This window comes from Rattus norvegicus, chromosome 8 (assembly GCF_021556685.1).
Source record: "Rattus norvegicus strain SHRSP/BbbUtx chromosome 8, alternate assembly SHRSP_T2T, whole genome shotgun sequence".
In the NCBI taxonomy this organism is placed as follows: domain Eukaryota; kingdom Metazoa; phylum Chordata; class Mammalia; order Rodentia; family Muridae; genus Rattus; species Rattus norvegicus.
This window is the reverse complement of record NC_141541.1, coordinates 27125923-27146458: the sequence shown is the minus strand read 5'-3', so window position 1 is coordinate 27146458 and position 20536 is coordinate 27125923. Positions and strand designations below refer to the sequence as shown.

At 42.6% G+C, this 20536-nt stretch overlaps 1 protein-coding gene across 4 annotated transcripts in view; it reads left to right on the top strand.

Annotated features, from left to right (window-relative positions):
• The window catches only part of Anln (anillin, actin binding protein), a 63255-nt gene that overhangs the window by 23938 nt on the left and 18781 nt on the right, over window positions 1-20536 (top strand). For 3 of the 4 annotated variants that reach the window (NM_001427480.1, XM_087562684.1, XM_087562682.1), the window contains exons 8-17: window positions 478-604; window positions 5039-5149; window positions 6259-6494; window positions 8509-8654; window positions 9174-9321; window positions 10390-10525; window positions 10849-11031; window positions 12113-12239; window positions 14842-14890; window positions 14981-15037. In NM_001427480.1, the coding sequence (NP_001414409.1) occupies window positions 478-604; window positions 5039-5149; window positions 6259-6494; window positions 8509-8654; window positions 9174-9321; window positions 10390-10525; window positions 10849-11031; window positions 12113-12239; window positions 14842-14890; window positions 14981-15037 (1320 nt within the window). The remainder of the gene's footprint in view (window positions 1-477; window positions 605-5038; window positions 5150-6258; window positions 6495-8508; window positions 8655-9173; window positions 9322-10389; window positions 10526-10848; window positions 11032-12112; window positions 12240-14841; window positions 14891-14980; window positions 15038-20536) is intronic. The other variant, XM_087562683.1, reaches the window with a different exon arrangement.

The window sequence follows — 20536 nt, the reverse complement described above, 5'->3', positions numbered from 1 at the left end:
TGCACGTCAGTCCTGAAGCTTTAAACACATAAAACAATGCATGCTTTTCTTCTTACTTTCTTCCTTATTGTTAGACTTGTTTTTATCCTTGTTTTCTTTGAATTTTATCCTTGAGTAGATGATAATTAAACAGAATCTTCATGTCAGACCTATCTCTAGAATATATAGGCAAGGGCTGATAACAACAGCAGAAGTTGTTTTTGTGTGGCTTTTACTTTAGTTTGTGTAAAACTGAACTCTGAAATGAGTTTTCATTCTTTCTCGCTTTCTAGTCTTCTAAAGATTTTACATACTTGGAATCTAATACACTGGAAATTATTAACACTGGCCTGAGTCTTTTTAATATATATTATTTCTTCTCAAAAAACAAAAAACATATAGAATATTAATTTAATAATAACCTTATTTCATTTCATAACATAGTTAAGAATTGTAATTCTGAGAAATAGAATTTGCCTCTCCATTTGCTTTTTTCAGGAAGTTCACTGTCAGAACTCTCCCCTCAAGAAACACCAAATTGTCTCAGGCACCCCGTCGACCTCTGTGTCAGATAAAGTGGCTGAGACTCCAACCGCAGTGAAGATTTCTGGTACAGAGCCTGCAGGTCAGTGTCCCATGCTGTGTAGATGTAGCCGTGCCCTGCAGCAGATGGCTGGACATGGCTCAGAATGAATGCCGCTGTGTAGTGGGCAGGCAGAGCTGTTTGCCTCTTCACCCAGCTCTTCATTTCTACCATTTCGTTCTTCCCACGGTGAGAACTCCCTCTTGGCTCCTGTGTTGTCCTCTTCCCAAAGAGAGGGGCTTTGTTCTGACTTACAGCTCTAGAGAAATGCACTCCATCACAGCCTTACCCTTTCCCTCCTCCCCTCCCTTCTACTCCCCTCCCCTCTACTCTCCTTTCTATCTCCACCCCCCCCAGCCCCCATTTCTTCCTTCCTCTTTATTCCACTGTCATTTCCCTGCCCCCTCTTTCTTTTAGGAGATGGAATCTTACTGTGTAACCCAGACTAGCCTAGAAGTTTGTTTGTTTGTTTTGGAGACAAGGTTTCTCTGCATAACCCTGGCTGTACTGGAACTTACTATGTAGACGATGCTGGCCTCAGATTTATAGAGATCTTTCTGCTTCCACCTCTCCAGGGTGGGATGGGGTTCTCAGCACTGCCATGGGATGGGGTTCTCAGCACTGCCATGGGATGGGGTTCTCAGCACTGCCATGGGATGGGGTTCTCAGCACTGCCATGGGATGGGGTTCTCAGCACTGCCATGGGATGGGGTTCTCAGCACTGCCATGGGATGGGGTTCTCAGCACTGCCATGGGATGGGGTTCTCAGCACTGCCATGGGATGGGTTCTCAGCACTGCCATGGGATGGGGTTCTCAGCACTGCCATGGGATGGGGTTCTCAGCACTGCCATGGGATGGGGTTCTCAGCACTGCCATGGGATGGGGTTCTCAGCACTGCCATGCTAGCCTAGAGGTTTCAGTCCTCGCACCTGCCTCACTGTTCCAAGTGCCAGATTTCAGGTGTGAGTTGCCATGCTTGCTTTATCATAAACACTGACTTTTTCCTTCCTTCCTTCCTTTCTTTTCTTCCTCCCCACAGGATGGCGGGGGGCGGGGGGCGGGGGAGGGGAGCGGGGGAACAAACTCACTGTGTAGCCCTGTGGTGTCCTAGAGTTCTTACACCAGCTTGGCCTTAAACTCAAAGAGATTCTTCAGCCTTTTGCTTCCTGAGTGTTGTGATTAAAGGCATACACCATTACAACTGTCAATTTTTATTCTAATGATATGAGATAAAAAGAATCACATAAACTGGACCAGCTTTAGGAAGCATGGTGACCGACACATGCCCGGAACTCCAGAACTCTGGGGGAGAAAGCACTAAGCCTGAGCTTCACAGTGAGACGCTGTCTCTCTCAGCCAAGACCTCACCCCAAACAGCTTTACCAGCTTAACTGCTGGCCCACACTGAATTAGTGCTACATATGTTCATGTGTCATTGGCCTTCAGAAATCTGTCATCTCGGAAAGTGAAACTGTACTCATTAAACAAAACTTCTTTCCTGCACCATCCTGTTTTACTTTGTTGCTGTGAATTTGTCTTTTTTAAATACGTCATGAGTAGAATCATGCAGTATTCCCTCTTTATCTTTAGGGATGCAGCCCGAGATCCTGTGGGTGAAGCTTAAACCATGGCTTCACCTGAACTCCCTAAGAACTCAGGTTTCTGTCTGCATGCCCTAGGTGTTTTCACAGGACCAGAACTGTCCAGCATGTGTCTGTGTATACCTGTGCATTTCCTGGACTAGAACTGTCCAGCATGTGTCTGTGTATACCTGTGCATTTCCTGGTTTGGTTGACAACAGGTCACTGAAACACGGAAAGTGAGGCTCTGGTGGACGGAGGCCGCTGTAAAGGCTGGGCATGGTGTGTGCGCGTAGCTCGCCGCTTACCCGTTCTCCATGGATACACGTGGCGCACCGCCTCCCCTGTGCAGCTGCCGCAGGTGTGGTGCCTGTTGCAGTCTCTGGAGAAGGCCTGCAGGCTGAGTCACTGCGTCGTATCGTGGTAGCACTGTGAGCATTGTTCTCCAACTGCACGAAACCCTGAGGTTTTCTGCTCCTTACCAACATTGTTTTCAGTTTCGAGTGGTTTTGTTGATGATCTTTGTTTGGGGTACTAGCCATCTTCACATGAGTAAGATAAAAGTCCCACTGTGCTATTTGTGTTTCTCGACACTGACAGTGAACATTTTCCGTGTTCTTTGTGGTCCTTTGTATTTTATCTTTGGGAGGTTACTTAGTTCTTAGTGGGTTAGCTTGTCTCTGACTTTGGATGGCAACTCCATGCACATGGTCTACAGCACATGATCTACAGAGTCTTTCCTTGGCTCAGCCCTCGCTCTTGAGTGCATTGCTAAAGGGAAAAAGCCAAGCTTGTAGTTCCATGTCTGTTTTCTTCTGTTACTTCTTCTGTTTGTTTTAAATATAGGAAACTATGGAAAATTCATCATGAAGCCTTTCCCCTATCCTTTTATTAAAAATAGGATTTACAGTTAAATCTTACATTTAAGTATTTAACCCTTTTTTGCTATTTTTTAAATACGTGAGGGTTTGTCTTCCGTGCTTTGTACACGGCAGAGAAAGTGCCACTGAGCTGAGCCCAACTGTGTAGTAACTATGAATCCTTGAACTTTGCACTCTTTCAGCAATGTCTTGATATTCAGGAGACCTTAAATTCTTTATAAATATGTGGGTACATTTCTGTCCCTGAAAAGAGATTTTTGATAGAGATTGCATTGAGTGTCCAGATTATGTGGCATGCTGGCCTTTTACTAAATCTTTCCTTCTGTTTGTGTCTTTATTTCCCTTTATAGTAAGTATTAATATTCACCAATAAATCCCAGTGTGGGGTCACTACCACCTCAATGGCTTATGTTACCGAGGCTTATGTTACCGAATAAAAGACACAAACACAACCTCTAGATTTTAATATGCCCTAAGCAGCACAGCAGCTGGACAGCTGCCTAACCTCCAGCACTTAGATCCCACCTCCCGCCGGTGACTCTGAGTCACTACCTACTAATTTCTGTGTTCCATCTAGGCTGTTCTTGACCCCACTGAGCAGCCCTCTGGGCTGCGTTCTCTCAGCCCCCTTGCATGGCAGCTCTGCTTCTTTCTGTACACACCTCAGGTATGGCATCTCTCTCTTCCTGCTTCCCTCGGTCCTAAGCCCAAGCAACCCTAAATCCCCACCCCCTCCCCCACCCCCATCTTTCCTCCCCAGCTATTGGCTGCTGGCATTTTTATTTACCAATCAGAATTAACTGTAGGCAGGTTCCCAGGAGCTATGGGGTGACCCTCCCTTGCAAACATAATTGCTATTAGAATACAAGCAGCTACATCCCTTTAGCAGAACTTTGTTGCCTTTAAGATACAATTTGTTTGACTCTTTGGTCGAGTGTGGTCTTCTTGATGCTTCTCATCTAGCCAAAGTTGTAGTCAAGGATCCCCTTGAACTTCTGATCCTTCTCCCTCCACTTCCAAGTGCTGGGATTGCAGGTGTGCACCCCACACGGGGTCTGCTGCGGTGCTGACGGTGATGAGCGCTCCAGCTTCCTGAGTGCAGGCAGCACTGCTGAGTGGCATCCCCGCTCCCCTTTGTGGGTGTTGCTATCATGGAATTGATTTTGATTCTTTCTTTCCAGATGATTACTGTTTGTGTGGATGTATGTGTGTATTTTTGGCACCTTTCAGACTATTATGCTCTCTAGCCTGTGCTGCCTAGAAGTTACTATGTAGCCCAGGATATCCTTGAATTCACTAATCCTGTGATAGCCTCATGAAGTTTAGGATGCCAGGTGTGAGCCGTGCCCCTTTGTTGATGCTGTCTCTTTTAACTTTGCCGTACTTACTAACTTATTACTTGCCACACGTCTTTCTTTAATTCTTTTCTCTTTTTTTGGTGGCGTGTTCAGGATTGTCAACATTAGATGATGCCATCTATGAGCAGAAGTAGTTGTAATTCTGTTTTAATTTGGACGACTTTTATAATGTTTTTAAAACATGTTAACTTGAGTAGGGTGAGCAGGCTTGCTTTACGTTTCCAGTCGTGGAGGGACGTTCTCGGTCTTCCATCTCCGGCTGTTCACTGAGGGCTCCTCAGACCTGCCTGGTCTTACTACACGAGGTCGTCCCCTTCTGGTCCTAAACTTTGTGATTTTGTTGACAATCTTACTTAAGGCAAAAACTAATTATGAAATAGTCTGAATAAAAAATAACGCATAATATTGGCGTCCTTTTTCTTTTTTCGTGGGGAGGAAAACAGGAGGTTATGAGAAAACAGAGAGTAGTTCTTTATTTCTAGATTTAAATATTTTAAAATAATGACACAGCGTGGCAATAAAGATTTATGACTCCATGATTTTACATTTCAGGCTATTTTTCTGGCATATGTGCACATATGGGCATACACACACACACACACACACACACACACACACACACACACACTAATTTGTTTTTTCTAAACATTTTTTAGGTTCCACTGAAAGCGAAATGACAAAGTCCAGCCCTTTGAAAATAACATTGTTTTTAGAAGAGGAGAAGTCCTTAAAAGTAGCATCAGACCCGGAGGTTGAGCAGAAGACTGGTTGGTTTAGTCTTTATTTCTTTCTGGCTCTAGACTCATGTAATGCAGTAATATAAGGATAATGTTGTTCTTTTAAATGTCCCATGATTTCAAAATACTTTTGTTTTCAAACTAAGAAATACTGTAGCTTAAGATGTGGTACTGTTAATGGTTACTGTTAGTTTACTCTGTCAAAATTACCCATTGGTGTTCAGTGTTTTCCTGAACGGACTGCTGTGTGAAAGAGCACCCCTAACTGTAGAAAAGGCTTATTTTTATCAATTATTTATTTATCTATGTATGTATGGATGGATGGATGGATATGTATGTATGTATGTATGTATGTATGTATGTATTTGAGACAGGGTTTCTCTGTAGCCTTGGCTGTCCTGGAACTCTCTTTATAGACCAGGCTAGCCTTGAACTCCGATATCTACCTCCTCTGCTTCCTCTCAGTCCTGGGATCAGAGATGCGCTCCACCACTGTTGGGAGAGATTTATTTTTAAATTGTGTCTGTGTGTGGTGGGTGTGTTCACATGACTGTAGGTGCCTCGATCTGGATTTACAGGTCATTGAGCTGCCTGTTGTGGGTGCTAGGAATCAAATTTGAGTCCTGGTATAGTACAAACCAAGCTAGCTGTCTAGTCCTTGAAAAAATATTTTTTGAAAGTTAGAATCTTGTGTTCCTGCTTAAAACTTTCACCAATATTCAAAGCATTAAGTTCATTTTTTTTTTGTAGATCTAATCTTTATATCTTGGAAAATATTTTGGAATTTTTTTTTAAATTTATTTATTATTTTATGTATATGAGTACACTGTAGCTGTCTTCACGCACACCAGAAGAGGACATCGGATCCCATTACGGATGGCTGTGAGCCACCATGTGGTTGCTGGGAATTGAACTCAGGATCTCTGGAAGAGCAGTCAGTGCTCTTAACCACTGAGCCATCTCTCCAGCCCCTATTTTGGAACTTTTTAAATATGAGGAGAGTCCAGCCTTACTTTGATTTTATGTACATTGGAGGTTGTCCTCTCTACTTCGTTGTTAGGAAGTGATTTTTCTTAGGGTAACTGTTTTAGGAAGCATGAAGACTCAGCGTGCTATCTCCCCACTGAAATCTTTTCCAGAAGCAGTGCATGAAGTAGAGATGAGTGTGGACGATGAGGATATCAACAGCTCCAAGGTCATTAACGACATCTTCAGTGACGTCCTAGAGGAAGGGGAACTGGACGTGGAAAAGAGCCAAGAGGAGATGGACCAAGTGGGAACGGAAAGCAGCGAGGAGCAGGAAGATGTGCTGAATATCTCCTCAATGTCTTTACTTGCTCCGCTGGCTCAGACGGTCGGCGTGGTGAATCTACAGGTAAGAAAAGGCTGTCCTTGGGGTTGGGGATTTAGCTCAGTGGTAGAGCGCTTGCCTAGGAAGCGCAAGGCCCTGGGTTCGGTCCCCAGCTCTGAAAAAAAGAACCAAAAAAAAAAAAAAAAGAAAAGAAAAGACTATCCTCACTCCAGATCATAGGAAAGCAAACTCAGTAAGACTGCATATCTCCTCCACTTTTCATAAATACGAATTTGGCAATGTAGCCATGGTTTTGTAAATCTGATAGGATTTGTTTAGAACGTAAACCTCCTAGTGGTTTCTTAGGACCTCAGGTAAACATTAACATATTATAACAAGCATGCTATTTGGGCGCAAATCCTGATTGTAGGGTCTTATAATTGTGATCTCTCTATGACATGATTCTCTCAGCTGTTAAACAAAGTCAGCAGCAGCCCCTACATTCTAGGACTGATGTAATTATTAAATCACAATTATATTTAGGACCATAAATATAACTGACACCCACTGAGTCCTAACTTCTGTTAATCACATCACCCTAAACTTAGGAACCAGCTCTGGGGATGGCCTCAATTAGATGTAACTTTTTAAAAAGATTTTTATTTTTTTATTTATTCACTTTACATCTTGCTCATTGCCCCCCTCCTGGCCACCCCTCCCACAATCCTTTCCACTCCTTCCTCCCCTTCTCTTCTGACCAGGTAGGAGCCCCCCTGGGAATCCCCCAACCCTGGCACTTCAAGTCTCTGTGAGGCTAGGCACTTCCTCTCCCATTGAAGCCAGATAAGGGCTTCATGTACAGTCAATTAGAGATACTTTTCTTTTTTTTTAAGATTTTATTTATTTATTATATATAAGTACATTGTAGCTGTCTTCAGACACACCAGAAGAGGGCATCAGATCCCATTGCAGATGCTTGTGAGCCACCATGTGGTTGCTGGGAACTGAACTCCGCACCTCTGGAAGAGCGGTCAGTGCTCTTAACCACTGAGCCGTCTCTCCAGCCCCGAGATACTTTTCTTTAAAAACTTGGTTTGGTTGTTTTGTGTGTGTGTGGTTTTTTTGTTTTCTTGTAAACAGGCTAGCCTTGTATTTGTTGATAGGTCAATGTCAACAAGAATTGTAACTTCAATTCTCGAACTTTTTAAGACTTTATACAGGACCAAGTACATCTTTTTTAGTCAATATAGGAACTGTTATAATTAACACATTTTTGTCAATGAGAAGTAAGTTTTTTATCCTGTTGACAAGCATCTGTGCTTTAGGATTCAACAAAACTTGAAAGCACTTTTGTATCTTGCTGGTTGTGGATGCTTGTTCCTGCAAAAAAGGTTGAGATGTTCGGATAAATGGGAGTTGCTTAAGTAGAAGTCAGTTGAGTATGGCATGAGGCAAAACTTTGTGGGTCAATTGGTTCAACCTAAAATAGTTTTTTTTTCTGCATTTTTATTGTATGTGTTGTGTGTTTCCCCTGAGTGTTTATCTATGCTTCATGTGTGTGTACTGTGACTGGACATGGTGATTGTGGGTGCTGGGAATTGAACCGTAGTCCTCTAGAAAAACAGCCATTGCTCTTAACCATTGAGTCATCTCTCCAGTCCCCAGTTTAGCTTTTGAAGCTTGGTTCTGTGACATTCGGTCTGGCTTTGTGAAGAACAGGGCCTTTTCCATGGACAGAGCAAGCAATAGTCCTGCAGGCTCACTGTCCCTCATCGCTTTGCTGACTTGTTCTATCCAGTTACTGTGTAGGAGTTTAATCTATTCTCTTGTTTTTATTATAGTCAGTAGACTTGTTAGATGTATATTTCCTAATAGCAGAAAAGAATTATGTTTCAGACTCCAATGAAGTATTATTTAGGATCCATATTGTTCATTCAAAACTTCTGTAGCCCTGGGCGTCAGGAGGTTGTGGCAAGAAGATCAAGAGCTGGAGGCTAGCCTAGGTGATGGTGAAGATCATGGTGTCTCTTAAATGAAAACAAAGCAGAGCAAGGCTGGAAACAGTCTAATATCTCATTTACTGTCTTACTTTTCTTAGAATGTAATTTCTTCACCTGAGTTGGAATTGAGAGACTCTAGCCTGAGTGCTCCAAGTCCCAAACCAGGAAAATTCCAAAGAACTCGTGTCCCCCGAGCCGAATCTGGTGACAGCCTCAGTTCTGAGGACCGGGACCTTCTTTACAGGTATGGCTGTTTGGGAAAGGTCTCCCCTCCCTGTGTTGGTTTAGATTGGCAGGAGGAATGTTACAATGTAGGTGTGTTTACAGTGTCTCTGTGTAAGGTTGGGATAACTTTTGTGGCCCTGGGGATTGAGCCAGGGCCTCAGCATGCCGAGCAGGAAGTCAGCCACTGAGTGGAATTAGCAGCCTGGCTGGGGTCACACCTATCAGTTTCACTTTTCCTGAAGGATACTTCGTATGGGGACGATGGCAGATGTTTTCAGTATAAAGTTCAGCTCCTATTGGCAGGCTTCAGAGAGTATTGTTCCTGGATTTCTTTTTTTCCACATGGAGAGGTTTAATGAGAGGAGAAGAGTAGAAGAGGGGAGGAACAAAGGCCGGCCATGGGCACGTGGAGGGAAGGGGGAGGATGGCGAGAGAAGGGACAGGGACAAAGAGGGCACGAGGGCAGGGCAGGGAAGAGAAGAGAAGAGAGCAAGAGCAGTTCCTGGATTTCTAACAGTAACATTTTTTTTCCCTGAAGCATTGATGCATATAGGTCTCAAAGATTCAAAGAAACAGAACGCCCTTCCATAAAGCAAGTGATTGTTCGAAAGGAAGATGTTACTTCAAAATTGAGTGAAAAGAATGGTGTCTTTTCTGGTCAAGTTAATATCAAACAAAAAATGCAGGTATGCTCTGGCGTGGGAAGATATTTTGGACTGTTTGGAACTTGACTGTGAGCTCGCAGCCCTTCTAATCTCAACCTGAGTGACTGCAGTGGGGTCTGCAACTCTGTGGTGCAGTGATTGTCTAGCACGCATATGTGAGGCCCTCTTCAATCCCCAGCACCCCTCCCCTGCCAACATAGAATAACTCTTGGTTGGATGATGGAAATGTGTGAGACTTACTGTGCTCTTCAAGGGGTTTCACCAAGGAAAACATTGTTTTCTGTTTGGTTGTGCTTTCTCTATGGGAACTTGGGATTCGAACTCAGGTACTAAGGCTTGTGCTGCAGACGCTTTTGCCAGCTTACCAATCCCCAGCCCGTCACTGAATGTCATTTTATATGGAACTCAGGTCAGCACAACAGCAGTTTTAAAGTCCACATGTGCACTATGATTTAAAGTTATTATTAATAAGGAACAGTAATAGGAAAATATTAGGTCATTGTGTTATTTATGTGTTTGTTTTGAGTTTTTTTTTTAGATTTATTTATTTATTTAATATATATAAGTACACTGTAGCTGTCTTAGACACACCAGAAGACGACATCAGATCCCATTACAGACGGTTGTGAGCCACCATGTGGGTGCTGGGATTTGAACTCAGGACCTCTGGAAGAGCAGTCAGTGCTCTTAACCACTGAGCCGTCTCTCCAGCCCTTGAGCTGTTTTGAGACAGGGTCTCACGGTGTAATCTTAGCTGTCCCGGGCTTGTTATGTAGACCAGGCAGGCCTTAAACTCACAGAGATCCACCTGCCTCTGCCTCCCTAGTGCTGGGATTAGAGTCGTGTGCCACCACTGCCACCCAGCTTGAGTTAACGTTTGGTTTTGTCCAGAACCCTTTACTGTTACATGTTTTTGTGATGCTCACAGTTATGTGACCCACAGTTTAAGAATCTGTGATCCAAAAACTCATAGTAAAACTGATTTTGACTTTCTAAAAATTTTGGAAATTATGCAGTCAGATTAAATAAAAGTGGTAGTGGTAATGGTGATTAAAAACATGAATTTTCTTCTTTCTGTGATTTCACCAGGAACTCAATAATGACATAAATTTGCAGCAGACAGTGATCTATCAGGCCAGCCAGGCTCTCAACTGCTGTGTTGATGAAGAGCACGGGAAAGGATCCCTGGAAGAAGCTGAGGCAGAAAGGCTCCTTCTGATTGCAAGTACGTGTGATGCCTGGATCGCGAGCGCTAGGGGATTTGAACACGCGCATGCGCATTCCTGTCTGCCTGCAGCTAGTGTGAAAACCGAGCTGGCCCAGGTGGGAAGGCGATGCCGTATAAGAAAAGCAATGAAACGCTGATGTGTCATGAGCAGTTTGGAAACAGACTAGGAAATGAGACTCTACCCTACAGTTCCCTCAGAGGAACAGCAACTGCTTGTGTCTGTTCTCTCGCTCAGTTCCCTTTTCAGTGAATTTTCCTGACTTGGCTCTCACTTCAGATTTAGTGTTGGGAATGTTTACTTGCATGTTTTATGTTCACAGCTGAGAAAAGAGCACTTCTGATTGACGAACTGAATAAGCTGAAGAGTGAAGGACCTCAGAGGAGAAACAAGACCGCTGTCGCATCCCAGAGTGGATTTGCCCCATCTAAAGGGTCAGTCACCTTGTCAGAGATCTGCCTGCCTCTGAAGGCAGAGTTTGTCTGCAGCACCGCGCAAAAGCCAGGTATGAGTCTGATCTCATGGCAAATCGAGGAGTTTACCCAGACAGATTTACTTGAGAAAGACATAAGGAAATTATGCTTTACGATACAAAATGTCCATCTTACGTCTTCATTCCTTATATAAAGATATTTGAATAAGACCATTAGGGGAAAGTTTGCAGACACAGTACCAACGCACGAAAGAATGACATTACTGTCTCAAAGTTGTTATCCAGTTTACTAAATCACACGGGAGTCACGTGGGCAGCAGACTCTGGAAACAGGGTTCTAGGGAAAATAAGAATAGGCCTGTGAATGTTTGAGCCTTCAGTGGAACCTGCTGGAATAACCTTGGGATCTCAGCTTTGGGCAGCTGGATAGAAGCTATCAGCTCAAGGCCAGACCTGACAGCTTAGTGACACCTTTGTTTCAAAACAAACTTAAAAGGGGTAGGGCTGAGGTTGATGATACAGTGTTGCTATACATGTGTGAGTCACTAGGACTTTAAAAAAACATTTTTTAAACATTCAGTGGATTTGATGTGATGACTCATGCTTATAATTCCAGAATTTGGGAAGATTTCAAAAGTGTATTTCCTCAAATTCAAGGCCAGCCAGGATTAGAGAATGAGTTTTGTTTTCAAACAAGTGAAGAGAAAGTTTGAGTATTATTGTAGGAATGAGCTTATTTACGTTATAATTTTTGCTGTTGCTTGATTTTAAGTGCAGAAAACTTAGTAACTTAGTATTCAAGATATATTTATGAAGTAATAAATAGTGAATAATAAATCATGTTTTTATTAACTATTATCCCTAAATATCTTCAGTGGGTCTTAAACCTCAAGTTTGAAACAACAAGTCATATAGTTTACCCTCTGGAGGTGTGTGCTAAGTACCTCTGCTTGCTCGGTCATAGCAGGTGAGGAGTGAGAGTGGAAGTGTTCGCTTCCTGTGGTTAGCAGGCGTTGATGCTTATTCCCGGACAGTAGGTAGCAGACTTTCTTAGCTTTTTGTTTTGAGAGTTAAATCTTGTGTGTGTTGATGGCAGTATGCCTCTGGTCTTCCAGAGTGCTAAGTGTGATTTCACTGTGATCTGTTCTTACAGAGTCATCGAATTACTACTACTTAATTATGCTAAAAGCTGGGGCTGAGCAGATGGTGGCCACCCCATTAGCAAGTACTGCAAACTCTCTTAGTGGTGATGCCCTGACATTCCCCACCACGTTTACCCTGTAAGTAGATTGAGCAGCTCATGATGCAGACATAGTTTCTTAACAGAGTTAAGACAGACTCAGCATCTGAGTGGCATTTATGATCTTGTTTTCTGTTATACTGCGTGAGGTGGAACTAAGGGCTTTGTTTATGCTAAACCTGTTGTATCAGCAAGCGATATCCCAGACTTTTATAGTATTTAAAATCTATTTACATGTGTTTATTAACTTAGAATTAATGCAGTATTTTATTAGCATACATAACCTCATGACATTTTCATCCCTGTATATAGTATATTTTTGGTCCCCACTCCCCTCTCTTGTCTCATCTCACTCCTCTGATTCCCTTCTTTCTCCTCAGCTGTCTCCTTCTACCTTCAGCCCTTTCTTTCTTTTTGGTAGTGTTGGAAATCAAACCCAGGGCCTCGTGTGCTAGCCAATGAGTTTTCTCTAGGATTGCTTACAGGAGCATGGACAGCCTATCGGTGATCACCCCATTAAAACAAATGTCTCTCCTCCTATAACCATCTGCCAAGGTCTCAGAAGAGACGAGCCCTGGGGTTGGGGATTTAGCTCAGTGGTAGAGCGCTTGCCTAGCAAGCACAAGGCCCGGGTTCAGTCCCCAGCTCTGAAAAAAAAAAAAAAAGAGAGAGAGAGAGAGAGACGAGCCCTTGTGAGCACCTCTCCCAAATTATGATGATGATAATCATCATCACAATCACCATCATCGTCGTTGTTGTCGTCATCATTATTTAAATTCATTTGTAAGGCACTGGAGAAATGGCACAAGGGTTAATAACATAGGCTGTTTCTCCAGAGGACCGGGTTGTTTCCCAATACCTTCATCCCAGAGAATCTAGTGCCCTCTTCTTACTTCTGCAGCCACTGCATGCCTGTGGTACCCAGACATACATGTAGGCAAGGCACGCACACAATAAAATAATTAAATCTTTAAAAATGTACTTACCGTTATTATCATTGTGTAATGACGTACATGCGTGAGATGAGCATGTGGGCTTGTGGTCAGAGCTGGTGTGTAGAAGTTAGAGGATAACCCTGCAGACTGTTCTCTCCTCTGTGAGTTCTCGGTATTGAACTAGACTGTTCTCTCCTCTGTGAGTTCTCAGTATTGAACTTAGGTTGCTAGGCTTGTGTGGCAGACCCCACTCAACTGCTGAGCCATCTCCTGGGCCCCTCTTAGTTTTTAGATATGAACAGATAATCCAGTTTTCAGTTGTTTAGTATAACTCTTCTTTCTGAGTTATTTTTAATTGATATTTTTTGTGACTATAGATATCCAGTATATGTAGTACTTCAATATTTTGTGCTATTACTTTTATAGATAATCTAAAAAACACAACAATATTTTATTTTATGTTTTCTTTTCTTTTTGGTTTTTGAAAGTGTTTCTCTGTGGTAGCCCTGGCTGTCCTAGAAGTACCTTTGTAGACCAGGCTGGCCTAGAACTCAGAGATCTATCTGTCTGTCTTTGCCTATCTACCAAGTGCTGGGATTAAAGGTGTGCACCACCTCTCCCAGCTGTAACAGTATTTTAGTATCAACAAAAAGATAATTAGTACCAAATACATATTTTTAAAACTACAGTCAAAATCTAATTTGAAAATTATTTCTGCCTTTATTGTTAGTTATTTGATTTCAGACTCTGGGAGAAGGGACTGAGGTGCGTATTTTACACACCAAAGCAGACCCAGGGACGGGGAAGAAAGTTTCTTTACTGGTGAAATGAGCCAATTCAAGACATGTTTATTGTGAAGTTGCTCTCAGATGGGCAATTTCACTAGCCCCAAGGACTGAGGCCAGGGAAGTCTCCAAGGGGAAAAGGGGGGAGGGGTGTAGAGGGGGGAGAGAGAAAGGGTGTTAGTGTAGAGAGAAGAGAAGGTGAGGAGAGGAAGTGGGGAAGGGAGAGAGATTGATCCCTAGGTGTTAGGCTGGAAAACTCAGGGTTGGAGGCAGGGTATGCCAGGTAGGGACTGAGGGATGCTGGGAGAATCTGGAGGTCAGCTCTGCTTTGCCATGTGAGATAGGCACCTTATTCCCTTGTCCCAGGGCCCGAAACAAATATTACCATTATTTATTTTAGAAACATCTCAAATTGCCTGCAGGCAGCAGCACAGGCATGAGGAACAGAGGGGCCCAGCTGTGGAAGTCACTGCTCTCCTTCCACCATGAAGCTCTTGGGAAAGAGCTTGAGCAGTTGTGCAGGCCTGGTTCCAAGTGCTCTTACCTTACCAGCCTTATGTATGTGAGCACACTGTTGCTGTCTTCACATACACCAGAAGAGGGCGTCGGATCCATTACAGACATGTGGTTGCTGGGAATTGAACTCAGGACCTCTGGAAGAGCAGTCAGTTCTCATAACTGCTAAGCCATCTCTCCAGCCCTAGAGATTTTAGAAAGACTTGATCTTTATAGCAAATATTTCTAGGTTGTGTTTTAAGAAAAAATGTGCTTTTATTATTATTCTTGACAGTTTTTCTTATATTTCTTTAAAATCCAATGGAGTCTTTTACTTTGAGTCTGTAATACTGTTTGTACATTATTTTTTAAAGGTATAACTTTAGGTTTTTATTACAATTTTATTTAATGCTCTTTTCCCCCGTAGGAATGATGTTTCCAATGACTTTGAAATAAATGTTGAAGTTTACAGCTTGGTAAGCAGTTAAAACTTTCTGCAATGTTCAGTAATGTATTTCCTTAGTGATACCATATTGTAAGGTATTATGTTTTGGATTTGTATATAGGTACAAAAGAAAGATTCCTCAGGCCCTGAGAAGAAGAAGAAGGCGTCCAAGTCTAAGGTGAGAATGACACAGACCCGGTAAAAGCACTGTACTTTGATTATCATCTTAGTTAGGGTTGCTATCGCTGTGAAGAGACGCCATGACCAGCAATGTTTATGAAGGAAAGCATTTTATTGGGGTCAGCCCGCGGTTCCAGAGTTTATTGTCATGGCAGAAAGTATGGTAGCATGCAGGAAGACGCAGTGTTAGAGACGGAACTGTGAGTTCTACATCAGGATCAGAGGGGAACAGAAAGAGAGAAACACTGGGCCGAGGCCTGAGTATTTGAAATCTCAAAGTTGCTGCCGCCCTCTCCCCCATTTTCTTCAGCAAGACACACCCTTTAACAGTTACAGTCCTGGTGACTAAGCACTCGAATCTAGGAGGCCATTCCTATTCAAACCACCACAGTCATGGGGGGAGGGGTATTTTACTTGTTTGTTTGTTTGATTGATTGATTATTTGAGAGTTTCTCTGGGTAGCCCTGGCTGTCCTGGAACTAGGATCTGTAGACCAGGCTGGACTTGAACTCAGAGATCTGCCTGCCTCTCCCTCCATAGTACAATTGTTAGTTTTCATTCCAAGTCTCGATGATGTAAGGTTTTTAAATCAGTTACAGGCTCGACATCCCTGTTTCCTGCTGTAGGTGGGTGTGACGGCAGAGTATAAATGTCTGTGACTGACCATGGTCAGTGTAAGCAGGGTCCTTCTAGTACATGAAAAATAGATTTTATTTTCTGAGAATCACTTGAAAAGAGCTGCTCAGCTTTCCTCTGATCTGCCCTGCGACCTGCTGGCACAAAGTGGAACAGCCTCTAAGAGGGGAGGGAGGGCGATTGTAGGAAAGGCAGGCAGGGGATATTCAGATGATTATAGGAAAGGCAGGCAGGGGATATTCAGATGATTATAGGAAAGGCAGGGAATATTCAGATGATTATAGGAAAGGCAGGCAGGGGATATTCAGATGATTATAGGACAGGCAGGCAGGGGATATTCAGATGATTATAGGAAAGGCAGGCAGGGGATATTCAGATGATTATAGGAAAGGCAGGGAATATTCAGATGATTATAGGAAAGGCAGGGAATATTCAGATGATTATAGGAAAGGCAGGCAGGGGATATTCAGATGATTATAGGAAAGGCAGGGAATATTCAGATGATTATAGGAAAGGCAGGCAGGGGATATTCAGATGATTATAGGAAAGGCAGGCAGGGGATATTCAGATGATTATAGGAAAGGCAGGGAATATTCAGATGATTATAGGAAAGGCAGGGGATATTCAGATGATTATAGGAAAGGCAGGCAGGGGATATTCAGATGATTATAGGAAAGGCAGGGGATATTCAGATGATTATAGGAAAGGCAGGCAGGGGATATTCAGATGATTATAGGAAAGGCAGGGGATATTCAGATGATTATAGGAAAGGCAGGCAGGGGATATTCAGATGATTATAGGAAAGGCAGGCAGGGGATATTCAGATGATTATAGGAAAGGCAGGGGATATTCAGATGATTATAGGAAAGGCAGGCAGGGGATATTCAGATGATTATAGGAAAGGCAGGCAGGGGATATTCAGATGATTATAGGAAAGGCAGGGAATATTCAGATGATTATAGGAAAGGCAGGCAGGGGATATTCAGATGATTATAGGAAAGGCAGGGGATATTCAGATGATTATAGGAAAGGCAGGGGATATTCAGATGATTATAGGAAAGGCAGGGGATATTCAGATGATTATAGGAAAGGCAGGCAGGGGATATTCAGATGATTATAGGAAAGGCAGGCAGGGGATATTCAGATGATTATAGGAAAGGCAGGGGATATTCAGATGATTATAGGAAAGGCAGGCAGGGGATATTCAGATGATTATAGGAAAGGCAGGCAGGGGATATTCAGATGATTATAGGAAAGGCAGGGAATATTCAGATGATTATAGGAAAGGCAGGGGATATTCAGATGATTATAGGAAAGGCAGGCAGGGGATATTCAGATGATTATAGGAAAGGCAGGGGATATTCAGATGATTATAGGAAAGGCAGGCAGGGGATATTCAGATGATTATAGGAAAGGCAGGGGATATTCAGATGATTATAGGAAAGGCAGGGGATATTCAGATGATTATAGGAAAGGCAGGCAGGGGATATTCAGATGATTATAGGAAAGGCAGGCAGGGGATATTCAGATGATTATAGGAAAGGCAGGGAATATTCAGATGATTATAGGAAAGGCAGGCAGGGGATATTCAGATGATTATAGGAAAGGCAGGGGATATTCAGATGATTATAGGAAAGGCAGGGGATATTCAGATGATTATAGGAAAGGCAGGGGATATTCAGATGATTATAGGAAAGGCAGGCAGGGGATATTCAGATGATTATAGGAAAGGCAGGGGATATTCAGATGATTATAGGAAAGGCAGGCAGGGGATATTCAGATGATTATAGGAAAGGCAGGGGATATTCAGATGATTATAGGAAAGGCAGGGGATATTCAGATGATTATAGGAAAGGCAGGGGATATTCAGATGATTATAGGAAAGGCAGGCAGGGGATATTCAGATGATTATAGGAAAGGCAGGGGATATTCAGATGATTATAGGAAAGGCAGGGGAATATTCAGATGATTATAGGAAAGGCAGGGAATATTCAGATGATTATAGGAAAGGCAGGGAATATTCAGATGATTATAGGAAAGGCAGGCAGGGGAATATTCAGATGATTATAGGAAAGGCAGGGGATATTCAGATGATTATAGGAAAGGCAGGGGATATTCAGATGATTATAGGAAAGGCAGGCAGGGGATATTCAGATGATTATAGGAAAGGCAGGCAGGGGATATTCAGATGATTATAGGAAAGGCAGGGAATATTCAGATGATTATAGGAAAGGCAGGCAGGGGATATTCAGATGATTATAGGAAAGGCAGGCAGGGGATATTCAGATGATTATAGGAAAGGCAGGGGATATTCAGATGATTATAGGAAAGGCAGGGGATATTCAGATGATTATAGGAAAGGCAGGGGATATTCAGATGATTATAGGAAAGGCAGGCAGGGGATATTCAGATGATTATAGGAAAGGCAGGGGATATTCAGATGATTATAGGAAAGGCAGGCAGGGGATATTCAGATGATTATAGGAAAGGCAGGGGATATTCAGATGATTATAGGAAAGGCAGGGGATATTCAGATGATTATAGGAAAGGCAGGGGATATTCAGATGATTATAGGAAAGGCAGGCAGGGGATATTCAGATGATTATAGGAAAGGCAGGGGATATTCAGATGATTATAGGAAAGGCAGGGGAATATTCAGATGATTATAGGAAAGGCAGGGAATATTCAGATGATTATAGGAAAGGCAGGGAATATTCAGATGATTATAGGAAAGGCAGGCAGGGGAATATTCAGATGATTATAGGAAAGGCAGGGGAATATTCAGATGATTGTAGGAAAGGCAGGGAATATTCAGATGATTGTAGGAAAGGCAGGGAATATTCAGATGATTATAGGAAAGGCAGGGAATATTCAGATGATTATAGGAAAGGCAGGCAGGGGAATATTCAGATGATTATAGGAAAGGCAGGGGAATATTCAGGTGATTATAGGAAAGGCAGGGAATATTCAGATGATTATAGGAAAGGCAGGCAGGGGAATATTCAGATGATTATAGGAAAGGCAGGGAATATTCAGATGATTATAGGAAAGGCAGGGGATATTCAGATGATTATAGGAAAGGCAGGGGATATTCAGATGATTATAGGAAAGGCAGGGGATATTCAGATGATTATAGGAAAGGCAGGGGATATTCAGATGATTATAGGAAAGGCAGGGGAATATTCAGATGATTATAGGAAAGGCAGGGGAATATTCAGGTGATTATAGGAAAGGCAGGGAATATTCAGATGATTATAGGAAAGGCAGGCAGGGGAATATTCAGATGATTATAGGAAAGGCAGGGAATATTCAGATGATTATAGGAAAGGCAGGCAGGGGAATATTCAGATGATTATAGGAAAGGCAGGGGAATATTCAGATGATTGTAGGAAAGGCAGGGAATATTCAGATGATTGTAGGAAAGGCAGGGAATATTCAGATGATTATAGGAAAGGCAGGGGATATTCAGATGATTATAGGAAAGGCAGGGGATATTCAGATGATTATAGGAAAGGCAGGGAATATTCAGATGATTATAGGAAAGGCAGGGGAATATTCAGATGATTATAGGAAAGGCAGGCAGGGGAATATTCAGATGATTATAGGAAAGGCAGGGAATATTCAGATGATTATAGGAAAGGCAGGCAGGGGAATATTCAGATGATTATAGGAAAGGCAGGGAATATTCAGATGATTATAGGAAAGGCAGGCAGGGGAATATTCAGATGATTATAGGAAAGGCAGGGAATATTCAGATGATTATAGGAAAGGCAGGGAATATTCAGATGATTATAGGAAAGGCAGGCAGGGGAATATTCAGATGATTATAGGAAAGGCAGGGGAATATTCAGATGATTGTAGGAAAGGCAGGGAATATTCAGATGATTGTAGGAAAGGCAGGGAATATTCAGATGATTATAGGAAAGGCAGGGAATATTCAGATGATTATAGGAAAGGCAGGCAGGGGAATATTCAGATGATTATAGGAAAGGCAGGGGAATATTCAGGTGATTATAGGAAAGGCAGGGAATATTCAGATGATTATAGGAAAGGCAGGGGATATTCAGATGATTATAGGAAAGGCAGGGGATATTCAGATGATTATAGGAAAGGCAGGGGATATTCAGATGATTATAGGAAAGGCAGGGGATATTCAGATGATTATAGGAAAGGCAGGCAGGGGATATTCAGATGATTATAGGAAAGGCAGGCAGGGGATATTCAGATGATTATAGGAAAGGCAGGGGATATTCAGATGATTATAGGAAAGGCAGGGGATATTCAGATGATTATAGGAAAGGCAGGCAGGGGATATTCAGATGATTATAGGAAAGGCAGGCAGGGGATATTCAGATGATTATAGGAAAGGCAGGGAATATTCAGATGATTATAGGAAAGGCAGGCAGGGGATATTCAGATGATTATAGGAAAGGCAGGGGATATTCAGATGATTATAGGAAAGGCAGGGGATATTCAGATGATTATAGGAAAGGCAGGCAGGGGATATTCAGATGATTATAGGAAAGGCAGGCAGGGGATATTCAGATGATTATAGGAAAGGCAGGGAATATTCAGATGATTATAGGAAAGGCAGGCAGGGGATATTCAGATGATTATAGGAAAGGCAGGCAGGGGATATTCAGATGATTATAGGAAAGGCAGGGGATATTCAGATGATTATAGGAAAGGCAGGGGATATTCAGATGATTATAGGAAAGGCAGGGGATATTCAGATGATTATAGGAAAGGCAGGCAGGGGATATTCAGATGATTATAGGAAAGGCAGGGGATATTCAGATGATTATAGGAAAGGCAGGCAGGGGATATTCAGATGATTATAGGAAAGGCAGGGGATATTCAG